The sequence below is a fragment of the Lynx canadensis genome, chromosome F1 (genome assembly GCF_007474595.2).
Source record: "Lynx canadensis isolate LIC74 chromosome F1, mLynCan4.pri.v2, whole genome shotgun sequence".
Lineage (NCBI taxonomy): Eukaryota > Metazoa > Chordata > Mammalia > Carnivora > Felidae > Lynx > Lynx canadensis.
Window position 1 is genome coordinate 44071659 of NC_044319.2, and position 23763 is coordinate 44095421.

The following is a 23763-nucleotide window of genomic DNA, read 5'->3' on the forward strand; positions in this document are numbered from 1 at the left end:
TCTCCAGGGCTGTATGCATTGGTTTTCCGTAGTGTGAATGTAATACAAGGGGAGGGGAGGTTCTTTCTTTAATAACTTTGGGATATTCTACAGCACGGGGCAGACAGTTTTGAAGATGAGCAAACTTAAAAGTTCAACAGAGAGAACTGTAGTCAAAACGAAAGCCAGGGAAACCAGGACTTCACTCCCACCTTCCTCTTCCTGCCAAGATAACTGTCTTACCTTTGAATCCAAAGGTCTCTCATCTGTCCCCTTTGCTCACCACTGCCTAGGGAGCGATAGTATAGAATCACTAGCTTTGGGACCACTGGCTCTAAAGTGTGCATTATTTCTAATGGTTAGAGTAGGTACGGACAAGGATTTTTCCACTCATGGAATTCTCCTGCTCATGTTGACTTCTGTACCGTTCAGCCTGGATTGCTCATTAATGCTCACTCCATCTCTTAATTTAGAAGGTATAGGAATCCATCCAGCAGACCTCCTCTGATCTTTCTTCAGCTCTGTTTTCATCATGACACACACTTTCACTAGCTCCATTTCTGGCTGCTGGAAATCTGAACTCCTCTGTTTGCTTTTGAAGCTACTGCTGTGTACCCTCATCTCTGACCAGGCCTCAAGGTACCCTTTGTTCTAGCTAAGCCATCCTCCTCACTACCTTACAAAGAGGTCATGCTCGAACATTCCCATCTCTTGGCTTATATGTTCCTCTGGAATATTGTCTCTTCACCCTTCCATTTCATGGGTAGATGAAATTCTACCCATCCTAAGAATATGAGTTCAGACTTTGACTTGCTCCCTTCTTCCCCTTCATTCTCTCCTCTCCCTTCTTCCGTCCACAAATTTGAAGGCCTGCCAGATATTGTTCTGGGTCCCAGGAGTATGCTGGTGAACTGAAAAAATTCTTCAAGGATTTTAGTCTTCCTCAAGAAACCTTGTTTTAGTCATTTTAGTCCTCACTGCACTTTCTGAGTCCTCAGAACTTATACTTGTAGTATTTATTCTTAGTTCCAGGTATACAACATACAATATACAATATATAGCAACATAAAAATTTATGTAGTATGACATCTAGCAGAAATATCTATTAAATAAATATCTAGCATAATTTATGTAATATAATATAATTTATGTAATATATTAATGTATAATTTTTGAAAATGTATATTTAAATCCTATCTTCACAATCAGATTATAAGTTTCTTGAGTGTAGGGAACTTCATGCTTCTGAGAGCTTCAGAATCCCTCACTTTATTCATTCGGACTTCATTGTTTCCAAGGAACCAAAAATCCAAAGCAAACTATTTTAAGCAAAAAGTGAATGAGTTGGCTTATGAGACTAAAAGGGCCAGGGATAGGGCTGGCATCTGGCCATGACTTGATTCAGGGGCTTGAGTTTCCTTTTCCCATTTCTCAGTTCTGTTTTCTCTGGGTCCGCTCCATTCTCAAAGATGCTTTCCAGTCATGGTGACAAGATGGCACCAGCAGTCTCAGATTCTCATTGTCTTCAGGTCTTAAAGCTCCCAAACAAGGCCTGCAAGTAACATCCGCCATCTTTGGAGAGGGCAGAGGTGGAATCAGCTTTACCAAAAGCACACGGACTGAGGGTCAGGGAGATTATATAGATGCAGGGAAGGAGACACAATAAGTATCTATCACATCCACATATTCTGGAAGCTTAAGCTATTGTCAGTCCGTTGCTTGGATTAACTCATGTCTAGTTCTTCGTTGTATTTAATAGGGTAAAGGAATGATGAAAAAGTCTACCAGTCACTCTTTGAGGAAGAATACTTGCTGTTTTCTGCTTCACCGAAAATAGCTTGCTTGTCTTTTCTTGCAACAGCAACGACTCATATATAAGTGATAGTGGTGATCATTGAAAGAAGTGGTAGAGCAGGTAGACGGGAGCTGATATAGGTCTCTTCTTTCTCTGCTCTCATATCACTATGTGCATACCTCGTAGTTCACCTTGTTTGCTACAGGTGTTTCACTTGTTTCTTCTCTACGACCAGGCTAATTTTGAGGAAGAACTTCTGTCTATTCTCGGAGGACCTGGAAGGTGCACAAATAAATTTTTATGATAAGAGTAAGCAAGAAAGGACATGGCTTCAGGCCTATATCTGCAGCTAAAATAGCTATGTGATCTCCGGCAATGCCTTTCCCTTCTCTGGTCTTTGATTCCATCATCTGCCCACCAAGGATTTTTAAGGGCCCTCCCGTTACTGAGTTTGTAGAAAAGCAAACCAGTAGGGTGAAGAGCAGGACTTGGCACGGCATCTCAGCATTTTGTTTCCTTGGGAACAGTTTTGATAGGGGCTGATTACCCTTGCGATAAGAGGTCTTGGTAAGAGATATGGAGGGTAGAGCCCAATGAAAGCCTCAATTGTCTTCTTATATAACACAGGCTGGAAAGGTACTAGGAATTAATATTCCTGAGGTGGCTGAGGTGACATCATGTGTTTGTGAAAGGACTAAAAGCAGGTGAGGCAGATTTTGTGGAAAAAGACTGGCAGTCAGTCTGAGCTCCCAGTGGGGAACATGGGCTGATCTCATGCTCTGTGTTCTGAACAGAACCTGTGGGAGTCATAGCTCCTGTCCCTTAGGTGCCAGCCCATCAAGGAGAAGGGGAGGACCTGTGTTACTCTCCTGAAAGATTACATGTTTCTCTCAGCCTGCCCTCCTATCCTCATTTTCTCCTCAGAAATGTGGTACTCATAAGGAGGGGGTTTTGTGTGACTTAATCGGAGAAGACTCCTGAAGAAAGAGATGAATTTTGAAAGAGGGGAAGAAAGGGACTAATATCTCTGGATCGAAAGCAGCAGACTGAACAAAATTCCCCTACACCCTCCTGACTGGTGAATTCCCTGGGTGTTCTCTGAAGTGAGGACATTTTTCAGAGGACTGCATCGCCTGTGTTGGCAGATGTTATATAATTTAGAGTCTACATGATTGTGAGTGTGGGAGGGCCCTGACTGTTTTTGTTAAATGATTGGTATCCTATTAAGGCTAGTTTTTCTTCTAATTTTATCCTTCTTGTGACCCTTGATCCTCTTTCTAAAACGGAAATGAGCTTCCTTTTCACTCCCAGGACAGGTATAGTCAGGATCTCAGCTGTGGCCAAGCATGGACAAGGAGTCAGCACTTTCCAAGGGAAGCTTTGTTGGATGTGTCTGCTGATCCCATATCTGAGCTCATGCATAAAAACATTCCTTGCTTGGTTTTGATTTGACACCCTCCAGAAATGATGGAACGGTGATCTGCCAGTAGAGTTCAGTGTCATGGCCAAGCTTGCGATCCAGAGGGGCAGTTTCCAGGATTTGCTTTAAGGATATTCAGTGCAGAACTGAGACCCAGCGCGTGCAAATGGAGAAATGGAGACCAAGGGTTCCTTCCTCTTTCTGGTGCCTGTCCGTTGGGGCCATTTTCCCCTTTGCTGGCAGGATGGTGCTCAAAACACATGCTATTTGGTGGAGTTAAATTTTTTAAATGAGATTCACCCTTTTTAAAGGTATACAAATTCAGTGCTTTTTTTAAGTACATACACCAAGTTGTGCAACCGTCACCACTATCTAATTCCAGAACAGTGGGATTAAATTTTGACTTAGATCTTTGAATGAAATATCAGCCAAAGGTCAATTCTGGTTTTCAGGAAACTAGTTCTAAGGCTTTGGTTCTTTTTGCAAGGGAAGCTACAGAAGTGTCATTAAAAAAAAAAAAAATTGTAATAGGAAAAAGAGTCAGAGGACGTGAAGTTTTCTTCGGCTTGTTGTTTGACTCCTTTCGTCTGACTGTCTTTTTCAGTCTTTGGTCTTTGGGTTGGGACTTATCCCCATGGCTATGTTATAATAAAGAATATCCAAGGCAAAAGCAGTAAGACTGGCTTTGCCTTCTTTTCCTGTCTCCTCTTTGTCAAGCCACGTCTCATTAGGGCAGTGCGTGGGCCTGTTCTGTTCTTTGGTACCATCACCCACCATCACCGAGCTCAGGGTCTGACACACAGTAGGAGCTCAGTAAAGATTTGATGAATAAAAGGCTGTGTTAGGTGCCCAGGGGAGGTCGTTTTGGCATTGTCAGTCAAAGCTCATGGTGACCTTTGTACTTTGGCTTTGTGGATGGCCATGGAATCCATTCGCACCCTGAGATACAGCTGCTTCTAGAAAATGAGAGCTTGATTTCTTCCTGTGTAGTGCTGGCGGCAGAATCGACAAGGACGCCCTCATCCCCAGTTCCCAGGAATGCTCATCCAACTGTAGACTGCATTTCTAAAGCCTTCTCGAGCTGGTATGGCCAAGCACAGTGTGGGTGGTGTGAGTGTGTGTCTTTGAGTGTGCACCCGCATGCACGTGCGTACTCGCCTAAGCACACGATGGAATTGTGAAGAATTCCTCCGTGTTTTTATAAATCGTCCCTTTCTTCTTTCTGCCCCTGTAGTTTATTGGTAGGCCAGGGTGCAGAGGGGCCTCCAGCCTGGGCACAGGGCCCAGGCGAGCCGGCCTTCAGTGGCCTATTGTTTTCGGCCCCTTATTGCATGGACAGAGGGCTGGGGCTGGCACAGCTGCCTTCTTGGGGACCATTGTTTGTCTTTTTGCAGCAGCAGCAGCAAAAGTCTGAAGCAGCACATTTTGCGCTGGACAGAGCAGCCATTCTGTTTTAGAGCTGCAAGCCTAGAGATGGCGGTGGTTGGAGTCTCCCTTCCGTGTCTGCGTGGATGCCCTGAGGATGGAGACCAGGGAGGCTTCTCCTTCTAGGCAGGTTGCAGGAGAGGGGAGATGCTCAGTGGAGGGTTTCACAAACCAACCACAGTGGCAGGTGGTATCTGTTAGCAGAGATTCTTCTGTTCCTGGATCGGGAGTAGAATATTGTTGCGTTCTCACTTTCTCTGGCCTCTGGGCATATTGGCAGACCTCAGCGTGTGCTCCCAGGACAAGGAAAGCACTTCCTCCAAAGTTGTCCTGTAGAGTAGATCCAGGAAGCAGGGAAGGGACCCAGCCCAGTTGTGGACTAGTTGAAACATGGGCTAGTTACCGAGTCAGTGGTCTAGTCCAAACTTGATTCTGAATCACCCCCCGCCCAGCTGGAAGGTAGAGAAGGGGATGTTCCGGGGGTGGGAGCCATAGACACTGTAATTTACCCAGAAGTACTTTCAGAGACTCCAGACTTGTGTTCTGTTTCTTTTGTTTCCCTGACCGACCCACAGTCGGCCTCTTTGACAAGTTAGACAAGCCTTAATTTAGCTTCAACCCCACTTGCACCTAATTGTATGACCCTTTGGTAAATGACTTAACAGGTCTTATTTCATTTTTCTTACCTGTGTTATCAGGATAATTGGGGAGACCTAATGGGATACTTGTGGAGATTAAATGAGATGATGTATGTAAAGCCCCATAAAAGGTGTTCGGTAAACACATGCTCCCCTTCTCTCAGGATCCCTGAGGGGATGCCTGAGGGTGGGGTGCACTTTGTATTGTGCTGCCCACTAGAGGCACCTGAGAAAGTCAGGGTGGAATTCTGTGTTGGTTGGATGTGCTTGGGGGCTTCTTAGGTTAATGCACATATTTCAGAGGCCTCCTATAAAGTGCTAATTCCTGGACAGGACAACCCTGGGGTGGCCTATCTCTGGAACTTGATAGGTATCATGGGAATTTGCCCAGCCCCCTCTTGTTTTGGTGGAGGGTGGGCATCATCCATTCTATCGGGTTCCTTTCCGCTCTCCTGGTTAGTGAGATTATTGAGGGGAAGTCTTAGGTGAATTATAGGGGACTCAAAGGGGGCTGAAAGCCCCTTACCCATCCACATCCTCTTGCAAATCTGGGACTGACTGGGTGGGCTCTTTGTCCTAAGATGCCCTGATTCTTCCTTAATGAACAAGTTGTAAGTAATATCATTGAGCATTGTGAACGTGGTCTCCACCCATAGTTTGCCCATCCAGTGGCTACTACTGCCAGCTTCTACTTCTGCCTGTCGGTAGGCAGAAGGGGTACAGATGCCTCTAGGAATAGTTTTGACAAGGGCTGTTGCCTTTAAGAGGCCCAGAAACCCCTGGCAAAAACTAGATGCCTGATATGCCCTCTGCAGCTCTTCCTCCCAACACCCTTGTAATCAGACTCCCCAAAAACACAGAACAAGAGAGCTTTGATGAGTGATGAGGTAGGCGGCTTTTCTGCTCAGCCTTCTGTCTGCTTGAAACAATCCTCCGGTGCTCAGTTTCAGTTCAGGTAAGGTTACTGTAAGGTTTGATTGGCATTGGCGGTTGGCGAGGGGGAGGCATGGGGTTGCAGAGGGTGAGAACCGCACTTAGAGATCACCCGAGATCACCCATGAAGTACCAGATACTTATGCTACATTCTGATATGAGTAAAAACAGAGACAAAAATGAAGATAAGGATAGATTATGGACCCCTAGCCACTTCAAGGCAAAGCTAAATGTGCCATTTGCCTATCCATCATTGTTTCGTAAGCGTGGTGGGCAGAACGTTCAACGTCAGAGCTGTGATCCTGGCTTTGCCTCTGGTTTATCCACAGCTCAGGTGGAAACTCTAGATCCCCCCACCACCCCTGCTCCCATGCATTACATAGCATAGGCAGAAAGCATTGTTATAACCCTGCTATTATGGAAAAGAATTTGGAGCGTGCATAAGGAAAGGCATAATCATATAGGTGCTCTTTTTTCCCGGGACTGGAGTCATTGCCACAAGCGAATGCACTGGAGCTGAGCAGGCTTGCAGGGAAAGGGATAAAAGAAATGGCTCCATTGCGGCTCAAATGGGGATTGGGATATAACTTCAGCAGGATATGCGCCGCGGGCCTTCTCTGAGCTGAAAAACAGTCTGCTTTTGGCATGCTGCTTCTTGCGGGTGCCAGGGCTCTTGTCAGTAACAAATACTGTATTGCATTTGAGGCAGATCTGGTTGCATCTGGAGCTACCATTGCTGCGGTCCCAGAGAGGGTGTTTGCTAGCCCTGTGTGAGGACTCTCGGCTAGGCAGAAATCTGTCAAGCTAGAACTTCACCTGAAACATGTCTAACTTTGACACAGCAGGGGCTCTGAGCATCACTGATGATGAGGCAACCGCTGTATGAGTGATATTTGTTGAGAACAAATGAACTTCTTGAAGATTGATTGACATTCTGTGATTGGAAACTATGGAATCTGATTGACAGTGAAAGAGTTGCTTGCCTAGAAGTCTGGTGCTTGTTTCATTCTTGATTGCCACTAGTTGACCTTGGGCAGGACCCTGTCTCCATTAAAATATCCTGACCCTCACCCTCCCTCTTGGAGATGTGGAAAAACTTGTGTTTATGTATTTATTTTTTAAGTTTATTTATTTACATTTAAGAGAGAGAGAGCACGAGCTGGGGAGGGACAGAGAGAGGGAGACATAGAATCCGAAGCAGGCTGCAGACTCTGAGTTGTCAGCACAGAGCCCGACGCGGGACTTGAACTCACAAACTGTGAGATCGTGACCTGAGCCAAAGCTGGATGCTCAACCGACTGAGCCACCCAGGCTACTTGTGGAAAAACATTTTGAAATGATGGGAGAAAGTATAAAAAGTAGGAGCTTGGGCTCTAGAGTCAGTCTCTCTGGTTGAATCCCAGTTACATTACTTTAATAGCTTGACTTCCTTAAGAGTCAGTTTTCTCATCTTTAAAACGGGGATGAAAGTAGTACCTTCCTAATAGGATGGAGATAAATCATTAGGCTCTCAGCCAGACAGAACCCAAATTCTGGCACTGTGCCAGAAACACAGTAACTTGCTCAATAAATGGTAACTGAGTATTAAGTGTCTAATAAACAGTTTCTCTTAAATGATTCAGCAGACTCCTGGTTCCAGGTTCTTCAGGGGTCCAAAAAGAGTTGGTGGAATTTTTGGAGGTGCTTCCTATCATACGGCCATTTTAAGCTTTCGGCTTGTTATTTTATTTTTTTCAGTTAAAGGCATTAAGTTTCCACCTGAATGGAAGGGGTCAATGTTAGTGTGTATGTATTTGGTTTTGTTTTGTTTAGTTTTGTTTTGAGGGATTCCACCTGACTGGCCGGCCTGGTTTCTGTTGCAGAGATCCGCACTCAGCTCACAGAGCAGATGAAATGCCTGGACCAGCAGTGTGAGCTCCGGGTACAGCTGCTGCAGGACCTCCAGGACTTCTTCCGGAAGAAGGCGGAGATCGAGATGGACTACTCTCGCAACCTGGAGAAGCTGGCCGAGCGCTTCCTGGCCAAGACGCGCAGCACCAAGGACCAGCAGTTCAAGTAGGGGCTCTGGTTGTTTCGTGCGGAGACCTGAGACGGGGCTTGGGGCGGGAGGGAGGCAGGGTGTGCCGCCTACACCCTCCTGCATTCACGACGGTGCCCCGGGGACTTCAGGTTGGCTGAGGGCTGAGAGCCCTCTGGGACTTCTTTTCCAGATTGGTCTTTCGTGCAGGTCAGGATCCTGGAGAGCTCAGAAGAGATGATGAACTGTGCTGATAATAACAGCAGACACTTTCATAGTTCTTCTTATGTGCTAAATGTGGTTCTAAGGGTTTTTATATGTATGTTAACTCATTTAATCTCCACGGCAAGTTCGTATGTTGGTTGTTGTGGTCTCCCCAATTTACAGATGAGAAAACTGAGTCATAAGGAAGTTAAAGAACTTGCCTCAGGTCTCTCTCTCTCTCTCTCTCTCTCTCTCTCTCTCACACACACACACACACACACACACACACACACACCCCTCGTACATCAATATCAATCAATATCAGAGCTGGGATTCAAACCAAGGCAGTCTGAAGTCTGACTCCAGAGTCTCTCTCTCTCTCTCTCTCTCTCTCTCTCTCTCTCTCTCTGAATCTCTGAGTCTCTCTGAATCTCTCTGTCTCTCTCTCTCTCTCTCTCTCTCTCTCTCTCACACACACACACACACACCCCCCTCGTACATCAATATCAATCAATATCAGAGCTGGGATTCAAACCAAGGCAGTCTGAAGTCTGACTCCAGAGTCTGTCTCTCTCTCTCTCTCTCTCTCTCTGAATCTCTGAGTCTCTCTGAATCTCTCTGTCTCTGTCTCTCTCTCTCTCTCTCACACACACACACACACACACACACACACACACGCATTCACACACTCCTAGTACATCAGTAGCAGAGCTGGGATTCAAACCAAGGCAGTCTGGCTCCAGAGTCTGTGTTCTTAACCATTTCGCCAAACTGTCTTTAACTGGAAGAAATGAATGATGCTCTAGCATACATCTGACTCATTGCCCAGACAGTTGCAAAGGTCTATCCCTTGCATAGTATTTTATGCAAGTGACCCATTCACTCTGTTCTCACTGCTATTGCTGTAGTTTAGATCATCATTATTGCTGTCTGAATGATTGCTTTACTTACTGTATCATCTGCAGCAGAGGTTCTCAACTCTGGCTTCATATTAGAATTCCCTGGAGAGCTTTTTGAAAATGCTGAAATCTGGGCCCCCTTCCAGAGCAATGAAGTCAGAATCTCTGGGAGCAGGGCCTGGGTAACAGTATGGTGTAAAAGCTTCCCAGATGATTCTAACGAACAACTAGTGTTGAGGACCACAGTGTACAGCTTCTCCCCGTTCCAATCTGCCTGACCCACTGTTATCAGATTTAGTTTTCCTGGAACACACTGGGGATCCTGCGGTTTCTCTGTGCAGTGGCTTCCCACTGTCTGTGTTCTTGACACTCAGCATGTGGTCTCCCAATATCGGCACCACCTAGGATGCTGGGAATGCAGAATCTCAGGTCCTGCTCCCAGATCTACAGCGACAGGATACTCAGGTGATTTGTGTGCACATTGGAGTTTGAGAAGTGCTGCTCTGTTTACAAGGGTATACACTCTCTGGCTTGTTCTTTGAGCCCCTGTACATCTGACCTGGACTAGCTTTCCAACCTTACTACCTGTTGTTTTTTTCCCCTACTATACCATAGCCAAACAAAGCATCAACTCCAGTGGACCTTTGCCCATCCTGTTATTTGAACTTAGGTACCCATTATTCACATCTATGCATGTCAGGGACATACCTGTTTTAAGAATCATGTTCCAAGAAGCTTTCTTGATTCTCCCAGCAGAATGTTCTCCCTTTTCTGAATTCTTACAGCATTTTATTTGTTCTTTTATTAGGGCAGTCAGCACTGTCTGCCTTATATTATCTTCTCTTAGTGGACTATATAAGCTTTTCTGATTCGTTTTCCAGTCTCCCATAGTGCCTAGTGTAATATGTGGTATATAATAAATGCTTACTAAACATTATTGGATGAGTAAATGAATGAATGAAGTTATAAATGAATGCCAAGTGTGCTCATTTTCCTCCATTTTCTATTTTTGTTTATCATATCACCCTAATAATTTGGGACACAAATTACCCTTAACAAACCAGCTCTGGGCAATGAATATGGAGAGGCTAAGTTTGAGGACAACACGTGACACTCTCAAAATAAGCCAGCATGTGAATTTCCTCCACATGTTTTGTCCTCAGAGCTCCTTAGCTTTCCCAAGTTCTGTTCTCTTTACATAAGCAATCCTAAGGGAATAAAATGTTATTTTAATATATGATGAACAAAGATTTGGGAGAGAAATCATTTGCTTTAGAAAGAGGGGACTCAAAGTTGGATTTATTCTGTTGGTAAGCTACTCCTTAAAATCGCATTTGATTTTTAGGACTATATCATATTTTCACCTCAAGGACATATTTGCTACAAATTAAGGTACAGATGTGTTCATCTGTAAGTCAGCTAAATTGCTCTGATTAAGATCACATGCAAGGAATAGGGTGTTTTCTCCAAAGCTGGAAGAATTGAATTCCCTTCTCATAGAGCCTGGTACCTGGCTTCATTTCCCCCCAGACAACTAGTGGGTATTTATTAAGAGCCATCTGTGTACTCTGTATTGTACAGGCATTGGAAGATACAAGGGAAGTTTATTGTGTGTCTCCATAGGGGGCCATATCTGGCTGGGGAGGAAAGATTTTTAATACAAGAAGCAACTAGAGAGTAAAGCAATAATGATCTCATTAAGAAATCATAGAAATCATTGGTTGTGTGTAGAATAGAGACGTGATGAGAGGTCAGAGATAAGTCATCAGAGAGATACATAAAGGTAATGGAATAGTCAGGAGAGTTTCCATGAAGCAAGTGGGACTTAGGCTAGGCTTTAAAGGTAGATTTGTGTAGGAGAGAACCACAGCACGTGCAGGTGAGAGGAAGCAGGAGCGTTTGCTGGTGAGGGGGTACAGGAACCAGTGAGGGACCCAGCTTCATTAAAAGGAAGTTCCTTTCCCATTCATTCAACAAATGTCCATCACACATTCCTTGAACTCCTTCAGTCCAGACACTGGGCCTTGGGACATAGTGGTGAGCTAGCGCTGTCTCTTGCATGCGGCACTTACAACAGGATGAGGAAACGGGCATTGAACAAATCGCACAGTTAGATCAGTTGAGGTAAGTGTTGAGGAACAGAAGTACAAGGCGCTAGAAGAACTTGTAAGGGGGACTTCACTCCTTTTGCTGTCACTGTATGGCTAGTTTACTTTAATAACTTCCTGTCTGATCTCCTGAGTAGCAAGCTATTTACCCACCAAACCCCTTTTAAGTACCTACTGAGTGCTGCCCTCTGCGCTCATTCCGGTGGAGACTCAGGTGAACTCTGGATTCCTGGCTAACGGAGAAGAGAGACACGTGGCAATGTCGTGAGCAAAGGGCTTCAGTAGAGGTCGGAGCGAAATATTATGAGAACATAGATATTTACAAAAGCAGTGGAAAACAAGTTTAGGTAAGTGGAGTAGACACCAAATAACAGCTCCGTGATAGACAGGCAGAGGAGTTCAGGTTTGACGCGACAGCATGGTAATGAGGGCTCTCGGTTCTTGAGTGGGGAGAGCAGGAGGTAGAGTTTCTGTTCCTGTAGGAGAAGAGGAAACAGCGCGGGACTATTGGCAGCCTTGCCGTGTTCGTTTATGATGTGTAACGGGGTGGGTGTGTAAAAGATCATGTCCACCCACCATACAAAGTGCCACAAGTGCAGGGGGAAGAGACATTTCTTCAGGTTGGGGACTGGGCGGGGCTTCATGGAGGTGAAGTTCGTGGATGGGAAATGGGAAAATACAAGTGTGAGTGCTAGATGCTGGTCCAATGGCTTGAATTCAATTGAGACAGTGTAGAAGTTATAGAAAGAGGATAGAAAGATGGGGGAGGAGGCATTTCAGGCAGAGAGAACGGGAATGGTAAAGGCACAGAGCTGGAAAAACGAGGCCGGTGGGTAACTCATCGGTTTTGCTGAAGAGCAGAAATAACAAATGCAATCATGAAGTAAGCTTGGAAAAATTGGTAGGGGCTTGATCACAGTGGTCTGGGAACACCAGGTGATAGGGTTTATTCTGTAAGCATGGGGAGCCATTGATAGTTTTTGAGCAAGGAACATAATTATGGCTGTGCTTTGGGAAGGTAACTATGGCAACACTGCATAAGATCAATCGGAGGGGAGAGACAGGGTAGCAGGAGGCCTGTTGAGGAGTTATGGCCGTGAGCCTAAGGTTAACATGGGCCTAACCTGAAGTCGTGCCCTCGGAAATAGAAATGTGAGGGCAAGAAGCGATCAAACTCAGAGAAACTAGGACAGAAGAAGGGCTGTGGGTGTCCTGGGTCTCTGGAGTGGTAATTGTACTGTATTTTCATTCAGCTGGTGCAGTGTAGCCTCGATTTTGCTGACTCTAGGGCTGATCCCTAGAATAGTTCATTCTCTGCCCAGAGCGTCTCAGCGGGCACTCGTCACCTCCCCCGGAGCTGTAGCAGCTGTTGGCCCAGCAATGCCATGGATTTGTCTCTCTGTGCTGCCAGGAGAACAGCTGCCAGCGGCAGCTCTGGACAGACGCGTCTTAGGGACCTGGAAACTATTCAAGTCGGGCTGGGGTAGGGTGGCCAGGGCCAGAGTCCGTCTATATGGACCCGCCGCGCCCTTTTCCAGACCAGTGTCTCAGCCTGGCTGGATCTCAGCCTCTCATGCTCAGTTTGATTGGCTATTCAGTTACAGTTTTAAGTGACTACATTTAGGGACAAACATTGCTGGACTGCTTTTTTTCTTTTTCTTTTGGACAACTTCTTACCCTAGAAGCCATTAGCCTGTCACTCTTTGGCTTTGCTTCCTATTCTGCTTTGCTCCTGCTCACCTTTTGTCCTCTCCCACACTGTGCTCTGTGCAAACACCCTCATTAAAGCCCACACAGCTCTGACTCCATTGCAGAGTCTGACCCTGTGGTCCCATCACGCTCCTTCTCTTCCCCCTCCCCCACAGAAAGAGTGAGAGATGCTGCAGATAGAACTACATAGTGTTTATTTGATTCCACCGTATTCTGCTTTGTTTAAGATAGGGAACATGGCTTCCTCCATCCGTTTGAATTGTGGGTGAACCCTCTTCATGTCTGAAATTCTATCCGCCTGGTTTGATTAAGAGCAGAGATAAAATACTATGTGAGGGTAGGAAGTCTTCCTAGGGAAGATGTTCTTGCATTTTCTTTGGCTCTTTGAAGAGTATAAATGTATTCCTATTTGTTGCTGAGCCTTTGATTGTCTCTTTTAAGTGGAATCTGTGTTAATATTGCTCAGCGGGACTCTAATTGATAATGCCTTGGCTGGTTTTTTGTTGTTTTTTTTTTTTTTTTTTTAACATGGACTTGCTGTAAATTACCTTTCAGTCTTAGCTCACTTGGTTTTGATCTCCTACTTTTAATGGCTCAGTTCTTCTTCTTCTTTTTTTTTTTTTCCTGTTGAGTCTTTAGAGGAATACTCCTACATTGCTATCCTGCTGTGTTCTTTCCAGAGACCTTATGCTACTTTAAAACCCACTGCCAACATTTTTTCTGTCTTTCTTCCAGCTTTTTATTTTTCTCAATAACAAATATTTGTTGAATATTTTTAAGGTATTGTTCTAGACTCTAAAAGGAGGGAGATCCAAAGAAATAGAAGTCGTGGTTCTTTCCCACATGACTTTATAGTCTAGTCAGGGATAAATTGTACCTAAATACAATAGCACAACTTTAGTATAAGGCAACATGTGGTAAGTACCAAGTGTGTGCTATAGAAGGGATAGTGCACAGTTGGAAGGGTCAGGAAACTTCCAGGGAGGAAATGGAATCTGAACCAGACATTGAAGAAAATGGACAGGATTTTGATAGACGGAGACAGAGGGAGGGGGAGGATGTTGTAGGCCGGGAGGGGCACAGCAGGAGGAAAATACAAAGCACCAGTGAGTAGACTGGTTTGGCTGGTTAACAAGAGTATATGGAAGAATTGGACAAAGGTAGACAGGACCATATTGTGGAGGGCCTTGACTTTTGGCTAAGGTTTGGTGCTATGCAATAGACACTGGAAACCACTGAAGGTTTGAATAGCTAGTTGTCCAAGCCGAGGCATGAACTCTGCTTACAGAAGATTGACCTTAACCTTAATGGTGGTGAATTGCTAAATGACTGGAAACTTGAGACGGTGACACCAGTTGCCACAGTATATAATAAAGATCTAAATTAGGGTGGGATGGTAGGAATGAAAAGAATAGAAATTGATCCTTTGGACCATTTAGCAAATATGTGTTGTGTTCTTACCATGTAACAGACACATGCCAGGCAGGACAGATACCGCCCCCTGCACTCCTGGAGCTTACAGTCTAGAGACAGATGGAAAACACCTGGTGCAGGAAGAATCTACAGGAATTGCTGACAGATGGGATTCAGGTTTCAAGTGAGCTCAGAAGCACAAAAGAAAGAGGGCTGTGAAGTTTCTTTTGGACTTGGGTGACTGGTAGATTAATGGTGCCTTTAATAGAAATACCGAAGTTAGGAGGAGTTGTTTTTGAAGGGCATATGAGAGATTTGGTTTTTGGATGTGAAGTTTAAGACACTGGAAGGATATCGAACATGAAATTTTCAATAATTGATAGAAAATGAATAGCTGTATTCAGGGCTGAAGTCTGGGTTGTTGGTAGATATTTGGGCATGTTCATAGAGAGGTGATGGTCGAGGCTGTGGCACGTTCTGATTTCCCAGGGTTTAGGGGGAGAAAGGGGAAAACATCTTTCATACTGTCTGTAGTACTCAGATTGCAGAGAATGAAAAGTGATTTAAAAGATATATTTGTGCGTTCATTCAATTCGCATTTTGGGGACCAGGCATTGCTCTAGGTTAGGCATATATCCAAGACAGTATCCTATTCTCACTAACATGAAATTAGCAGGACATTAAAGGGACACATGGAGAGTAAACCTGCTTATTTGGCTGCGTATGAGTTGTGCAACTACGGGAAGGGAGGTGAGGGAGCAGGACCCAGGTATCTCAGGAATCTGGTAGGCATCAACCTGCAATACGCCTTTCAGTGGGAGGTTAGGTACACAATTAATTAGAGAGAAATTCTTGTAGAGTCCATGTTCTTGGCCTTGGGCCCAGTATTTGACTGTGCACCGTCTCTGTGGTTACGTCACCTATTGCTGATGGATTTTTCCTCTGGAGTTAACTTCAGAGTTGTTCATCAGCCTCACAGGATAGCATTGGGTTGAAAAGCAGAGTCAGTTGGCTGTGGAGATTGTTACAGCTGTGATTTCAAATCAGAAAAGGGTGGAGGACCAGAAAGTTCCTCCTTGAGTATGGGGTGACTTTGAGAGGGAAGCAGGAGGAAGCATGAAGTTGCCAGAAGGGAGAACCCCTCACTTCCTGGGACCAGTGTGTCACTCATTCATTTTGGACATATTTGGGAGCTGTTTGTTCCCTCAGTGGAGGTTTTGCCCAGATGTAGCATCTGGTGTTGAGCAAGGATTGGCTTCCCTTTGCCATGGCTCAAGCTGCCTTTATTTAGAAACGAACAAAAGGTCCCCTGGTGACTTTCTTGCTGGCCTGCTCCATACAGAACTTAGGTGGTGGTTGGGTCCTTTTTGGAAGACTTGGGAGCTCTCCTTACACATGAACAGAGCAGGATAGAAGAGACACAAGAAGGCAGTTTGGGGGGGTGGGCGGTCAGCAAGACAGAGTGCTGGCCAGTCTTTGGAACAGAGAAAGAATTCATTTGCAAGCTCTTTGGGAGGCTTTATAACTTAGCAGGAAAAGCTGAGCGTTTAATCCAGACACATTTAGGTCTGAATCTTGACTCTCCCGCTTACAGCCGTGTGACCTTGAGCAAATCACTCACACCCTTCTAGCTTCAGTTTACTCATCTATGAAATGCAGAGAGTAATACTTACCTCGAAGAGGTTGTTTAAGGATTGGATATAATATATGTGAAGCACTAGCCTCATGCCTATAACTTACTAAATGCTCAAAAAATGGTAGCTGATGTAATTATCATTGCCACAGAAGGAGTATAGTGTGGTACTCAAGATCACAGGTTCCGGAACCAGATTTCCTGGATTTGCAATCTTAGATTTCCCACTTACTAGCTGTGTGATTTTAGATGAAGGTTCTTAGTTGCCTCAGTTTCCTCATCTGTAAATTGAGGATAATAATAGTGCTCATGGAGTCATTCTGCTGAGTAAGAGAATTAATATATGTGAAGCCCTTAGGACAGCACTTAGTACATAGTAAGTGTAAATAGCAATGACTTCTTTGGGACTCAGGAGATGGGACTGAACATAGTTACACTGGGTAAAACCCTGATAGATTAGATTTACCATTCATTTCCTGAGTTAAACATTTTTTTTTAATTTTTTTTTAACGTTTATTTATTTTTGAGACAGAGAGAGAGCATGAACAGGGGAGGGTCAGAGAGAGGGCAGAATCTGAAACAGGCTCCAGGCTCTGAGCTGTCAGCACAGAGCCGGACGCGGGGCTCGAACTCACAGACTGCGAGATCATGACCTGAGCTGAAATCAAGAGTCGGATGCTTACAACTGAGCCACCCAGGCACCCCCAGCGTTCAGCATTCTTAAACGTGGCCCCAGATGATATCATGTCAGTCTCCCTTTTCCTCAGTGACCCCTGTTAGTGGGCCCTTGTGAATGACAAACTCATCCTCCTTCCTGATTTTTATGATGTGGCTGTATTGGCAGGAAATATGCAATTATGTCACATAATTATATGCCCAGTTCCTATAAAAACTCAGCAATTGTACATTTTGTCCTATAAGCTGTCATGTTCACAAAGTGTCATGAGCTACATTAAACCAGGTAGTTAATCCTGGCATGTTACCTTTAGATCCAGACTCATAATCCTCAAGAGGAGGAAATTTGTCTTACGCTCACCCTCTGATTCCCTTGTCCTCACAGAGTCGCTAGTTAGCACTAATTACCAAATCATTGGGTTTCCATAAAGGTATAGTGCTGAGGTCCCAATTGCCACCTGGGTGGATAAAAGCACGCCGGTCCTGTTCAGCCTCCTGCCGCGGCCACCAACTATACCAGCCGGCCAGCTCTGTCCCAGCCTTGGTCCTGAGCATCACAGATTGTGGTTTACTGGGTTGCCTCCTGAGGCCAAACAGAAGCTCCTACGCTTCTGCATAGATGGCTTTGTATTATCCTTTTAGGGTAGGGAATGATAGAGGGCAGTTGGGAGCAAACATGCTTTAATGAGCAGTTGGGGGATGCTGGAGACACTGAGGGCTTCCTATGTCTCCCAGTCTCCGCCATTGGAATGCTAGCAGGACACGCCTCAGGCTTTCGGCTTTGCTGGAGCACAGACGCTGCCGATCGTGTCCCTTAACAACAGGGCTGGGGTGCAGGGAACTTCCAGTATTTGTTTTCTCGGCTCTTGTAAGTCCCATAATAATTCCATAGTAGACACAGGAAGCGATGTGCATCTGGTTCGAGGGATCTTTAATTTTCAGGAATTCACAGCCAATTAAATGAATTGACTTTGATCCAGTTCCCTTTTAAAGGCAAAAGCCATGTCATCTTTATTGGAAGCTGACTGCGTTAAGTGGGAGGGTTTACAAGATAAGAAGAAAAGACAGTCTCTGCCGTAAGGACTTTCATAATTAAAACGGGGGGGGGATCAGATAGCAGGCTGAGAGAGAATAATAAGAATACATATGCGCATGGGCACATGAATCTAAAAATAGGACCCCATCTAAGGCAGGTTCTAGTAGTCACCGGGAAGGGAGGGAGGGTGGATTACTCGGGAGGGCCTCGTGCTTGGCTTAGGCAGGGAAGGGTAAAAGATAGCAGTTATGTTCTCAATTAGATTTGGTCCCAAGTTAATTGGAGTAAAGACTTTAATATCTAATTCCTGCACTGTGCTGAAGTCTCATGCTGTGAAGAGAAACAGAGTCATATGGGAAGAGCTCAGAGTTAATGAAGGATTTAGGGAGAATGAGAAAAAAGGAGGGTTTGGATTTCTCAGAGTTGAAAAAGGATCATTCTTTCTGCTACCTCCTGCCCTTTTACACCGCCACCAATCATTGGATCACTGCCCCCTCGGGTTTTAAACTCAGGGAAGATCAATGAGCACAGCTCTGCTTCTTAACATATTTCGGGTACAGCTGGTTAAAGAACCAGGATTAGAAAATGAATCGAACAAAGTAGGATTATCTTCAACAGTAGGATGCTGAGCTGTGTTTGCTGATGCCTACTTAAGCAGTTGGGACAGGGCATCCTTGCATGAAGTTCAGACATCCCTCCCTAGCAGCCTCTGTGTTAAAGGAGAGGTTGTGGAACAAGTCTGGCAGCTCTCAGCCTGAACCCTTGTAAACAACAGATGTTCCGAACTACTAAGTTCTGAGGGTAGGGGTGGGGGTTTCTGTTGGTGCTTAAAATTCTTTGAATTTACAGGCAGCATCTCAAGGATTTAGCAAAAGGAGGAAGTTGGACGGCATTGATTCTGCAGCATACAGGTGGAAATGATGCCTGAGACAGTTCCTTTGGAAGACAAAGCACATGCTATTGAGTGGATTCTGACAGAGAGACACTGAAACCCTGGAAGGCAGGCCCAGTTTAGAAGGATTCGGCTTCCTACGTATATTGACTTTCTGCCCTCCTCCCTGCCCCTCTTCTTGTGCGTGGACCAGATTTGTCAACCACCTCCCTGCTTCTGTTTTGTCTGGTCATGGGTGGAAACGTGTGCCCTTTCCTGCCACAGAGTCCCATGTACACATGCCTGCAGACAATCAGGGGCATGCCGTGTGGACTTTTGCATTGGCCATTCGGGTTCTTATAACCTGGGGATTAATGGTATTGTTAGGGACTTTGTGTTGGCCGCTAACCTTATTCTTGTACGTTCTCAATGTTAGTTTTGCCAAGTCTCCATTGCACCATTAATTGGAGGTGATTGAAGATAATGTTCCTTGTAGAGAATTCAGTTAGGCCTCTTTTCTCCCCACCCCACTCCCAGCCCCCAAACACACATACTGAGTTTCAAACTGGATGATAAATGCTTAGGGCACCTACTTTACAGCGCAGTTCAGGGAAGCCATATGGAAAAAAGATACATAATACATCTTTCTTTCTTTCTTTCTTTCTTTCTTTCTTTCTTTCTTTCTTTCTTTCTTTCTATTTTTTTTTTAAGTAAGCTCTAGGCAGGGCTTGAACTCATGACCCTGAGATCAAGAGTCACATGCTCCACCCGCTGAGCCAGCCCGACACCCCTATAATACATCTTTAGTGGGCTTTGTTGGTACCAAATTAAAGAAGACTTTAGAAAAGTTCTCCCCTTTAATCAAATGAAAAAAGCAATTTATCAGGTCTGGGACAGTTTTCAAGACACGCTGGTCAGGAAGTATTGCTTGAAAATCTCTCATAGAACATCCTTGTACCTTGATTTCTTTTGAAAAACAAGTCCACTCCTGGCCCTTTTGTTCATTAACATAGAAAGTTTTGGTGAACACCAATGCTGGGATGTGAGGCTCACCTATGCTTTTCAGCCAACATTTTTCAGCACTCTTTCTACACCAAGAGCTATGCTAGGAATTAAATACATACAGAATAAGCCACTAATCTAACGCATGGAAGTTAGCATTTAATGTGAAATATTTTAAAGTTGTGCATGTGTGTGTGCGTGTGCACACGTACATGTGTGTGCTCTGACAAGGTGCAGAGTTCAAGATTGAGGAGCCAGAGCTGTTTGTTGAGTGACCCTGTAAATCACCTGTAGTATATGTGATCCAGTCATCAACACGTGGCTTCATCTTCATTATCAGTATTGACCAACAGGTTCTGGCAGGTCCTGGGATCACAGAGACATTTAGGACCCAGCTTCTGCCCTTAGGAGGCTCATTGTGTCACGAGGAAGACAGGAGATTTATATGGGAGAAAAAAAAAAGATAACACAAAGTAGCATACATTTAGTGCCAAAACCAAGATGGGAGAAACGATTTCTTTTCATTTTTCTCCAAAATGGGATCTTTAAAAATTGTTTTTGGTATCATTTTAGACTTACAGAAAAGTTGCAAGAATAGTCAGAGAATTTCTGTCACTTACCCAGATTGCCCAAAATGTTAACATATTACTGCATTTGCTTTATGCTTCTTTCTCCCTCTCTCTCTCTGTACACAACTCATGCACATACATATTTTTTCTGAAACACTGAACATAAGTTGTAGACATGATGTCCCTTCACTCTCACATACTTCAATATGGATTTACTAAAAATAAGATGGGTCTATGACACAATGACTAGTACAGGGGATCAATATTGATACAGTAACATTATATAATCCACAGATATTCCGATTTACCATTTATTCCAAAAACATTTTTTTGGCCAAAGAAAGTCCAAGATTATACATTTCATTCAGTTGCCCCGTCTCTTTAGTTTCCTTTGATGTGGAATGGTTCCCAAGTCTTTCATTGTATTTTAGGACATTGATATTTGGGGGGAGCATTCAGCTCAGTTATTTGTAGAATGCCCCTTAATTGGGTATTTCTGCTAATGTTTGATATTTCTTTCTTTTTAAATTTTTTCATGTTTGTTTATTTTTGAGAGAGAGAGAGAGACAGAGTGTGAGCAGGGAAGGAGCAGAGAGGGAGGGAGACACAGAATCCAAAGCAGGCTCCTGGCTCTGAGCTGTCAGCACAGAGCCCAACACAAGGCTCGAACTAACCAGCCGTGAGATCATGACCTGAGCTGAAGTCGGCCTCTTAACCTATTGAGCCACCTAGGCGCCCTGTAATGTCTGATATTTCTTTATGATTACATTTATGTGCCTTGGGCAAGAATACCGTAGAAGTGATGTTATATTCTTAGTGCATAATATTAGGGCTCACTTGCTGATGATTCCCCATTACTGGTGATGTTAACTTTGATCATTTGGTTAGAGTGGTATCTGCCAGATTTCTCTACCATAAAGTTGTTCTAGTTTATGCTTTGTAATTAATGCGTGTATTTTGGACAGATACTTGGAGACCATGTAAATATCATGTTATTCTTCAAAACTTACACCTATCTGTTTCAGCATGTATTGATGATTCTCGTTTGAATCAATTATTATTATGGTTACCAAATGGTAATTTTCCCAATTTCCATCATTTTTTCTCCATTTCTCGGTTGGGATTCTAATAAGGAAGAATTTTCCATCTCCCCCATATATTTGTCCGGTTATTTGTTTATATCAGTTTGGACTCATGGATTCTGATTTTACTCAATGGGTTATAATCCTTTACTATCTTTATTTATTTTAATGTTCATTCCAGATTTGATTAGTGGAGTCCCTTCAAGCTGGTTCCTGTGTCCTTTTAACATGTCCCCACCGTTCAACTTTCTGACACAAAAAGATATTCTAGGCTCATCTTATACTTTCTTTTCTTCAGCTCTGGAGTAAAGAGTTCTCTTGAAAGAGTCCTGGATCCTGTTAAGGGTGAATGGTATTTAGAAATGATGGATGCTAGGGGCGCCTGGGTGGCTGAGTCGGTTAAGCTTCTGATGTCAGCTCAGGTCAGGATCTCATGGTTCGTGGGTTCCAGCCCCACATCGGGATCTCTGCTGTCAGCATGAGATATTGTCTCCCTGTCTCTCCCCTCCCCTGCTCACGCTCTGTCTCTCTCTCTCTCTCTCTCTCCCTCCCTCAAAATTAAATAAATGTTAAAAAATTTTTTAAAAAAAGAAACGATGGATGCTAGATGTGCTCTTTGTTACTATAGTACCACAGTTTATAGTTCCTCTTAGCAGAGGTAGTACACACAACACGTGCGTGTATGCGCACAGGCATATACCCGCATACTTCTCTGCGTCTCTATCTATATGCTTATCTATATTAAAGCCTATGAGTCCCATTAATACCTTCAATTCCAGTCCAGCAGCACATGTTTTATTCAATTTTCTCCATTGTCTACATTTATAACCCTGTTATCTCAACAGTGAGAAACCTGGTACCCATTTCCCATAATATATTTATTTAATTGCTATCGTCCTAGAGTGTACACAAAATAGTTCCAGAGTTGCTAACTCATGCCTCTGAAAAAGAAGACTACTAACTAGGTTTTAGTACTGGTTCAGAGGCTTTGTTTGTTTTCAACCTTCAGGACCAAAACGCAGTGTTCAGAAGTTGGTTGCTAGTTCCTTCTCTTCCAACCTCCAGACCTTTCACGTGGTTGTATTACTTATTAGAAGTACCATTTGGTTTATTTATCTCTGTCTGCATTTAATTTTTTCCCTTTCAGAATGAGGTCTTGATTGACCTTTCTCACTGCCAGATCTTTTCTCTGGGCTAGAGATTGAGTGGCCTCAGGAGAGGCGAGGGACCTGCGTGTCCTTAGGCGCAGTCAGGGCTTTATCAGAAGTCAGTGTGGGGGCCATAGGCCAGACACAGGGCAGACGCCGAGGATCATCCTGGGGCCACTCCGCCCTCATTGCCGGGCCCACCGTGACTCCACCCTACGGGTGTGCCCCTTTGCTTTCTCCTGAGATGACTCCTCTCACGTTCTGCCTGCTGTTCTCCATGATCACCTCTCTTGCACTTAGGAAACCAAGATTCCAGCTCTCATTTCAGTTCTAGGCTGTGACTGTGAAGACTGTTCACCAGTAACTCATGTCATATGCTCCATGTTGTACCTTGGACAGTCTTGATCTGGTCTCTCAGACGTGAAGCTCTAAGACACTGCTCGCCGACACCCATACTTGCAGAATTTCCGGCCCTGTTGCTGGACTGTTTGTTAGCTCCCTGTTCTGATGCCCCAAGTGTTTCTTCTCCTTGGCTTTCTTCCTCAGATACTCCAGCCTCTCTAACAGCTCTTTTGCACCAATTCTGACCTGGCCGTTTTCTCCTTCCTGTGTGAGGATAGCTTCCAGATTCCCCTTCCTTTGCCCCATTTAAGTCTCTTCCTCCATCTCCTGCACACTCATTCTGTTTCTCTCCTTCCTCCAGACACATATAACATGTCGGTGCTGCTGATTCCAGCTCTTCTGAATCTTGCCTTCAGCTTAAGTTCAAAAACAGATGGACCCAAAGCATCCTAGATGCTGTGCCAGTTTCCACCACATGAAAACAAATTACTGAAAAGCATCAGGAAATTTTAGAATAGTTTTGAAGTTTGCTCTTCTGTCTTCTTCCCAGTCCTCCCTGCCTGACTTCTCTCTCTCTCCTGACCCCTTTCCACATCATACCTGCTGTTTTCCATCTCTTCCTTGTGTGCCTTATTGGACCAAGGCTGGTTTCTAAAACCTTTGCCCCCCATTTCACCCTCTCTTTGTGCAGGTAGGTTTAACCACTGGGATGAAGCCATGGGGATGTTGAGGATCCAGCCGGGTCGTTGCTCTTTTTCTAATTGTCTGTGCCTTTTTTGAATCTCCCATCAAGAACTAAGGAATTTCTATCTCTTTGACTATCAGATGAGGCTGGGTTCTCTGTGTTTATAAATGTGTGTACCT

At 44.4% G+C, this 23763-nt stretch overlaps 1 protein-coding gene across 7 annotated transcripts in view; it reads left to right on the forward strand.

Moving 5' to 3' along the window:
- The window catches only part of SRGAP2 (SLIT-ROBO Rho GTPase activating protein 2), a 234440-nt gene that overhangs the window by 82694 nt on the left and 127983 nt on the right, over nucleotides 1-23763 (forward strand). For all 7 annotated transcript variants that reach the window (XM_030302923.1, XM_030302925.1, XM_030302924.1 and 4 more), the window contains exon 3: nucleotides 8053-8245. In XM_030302923.1, the coding sequence (XP_030158783.1) occupies nucleotides 8053-8245 (193 nt within the window). The remainder of the gene's footprint in view (nucleotides 1-8052; nucleotides 8246-23763) is intronic.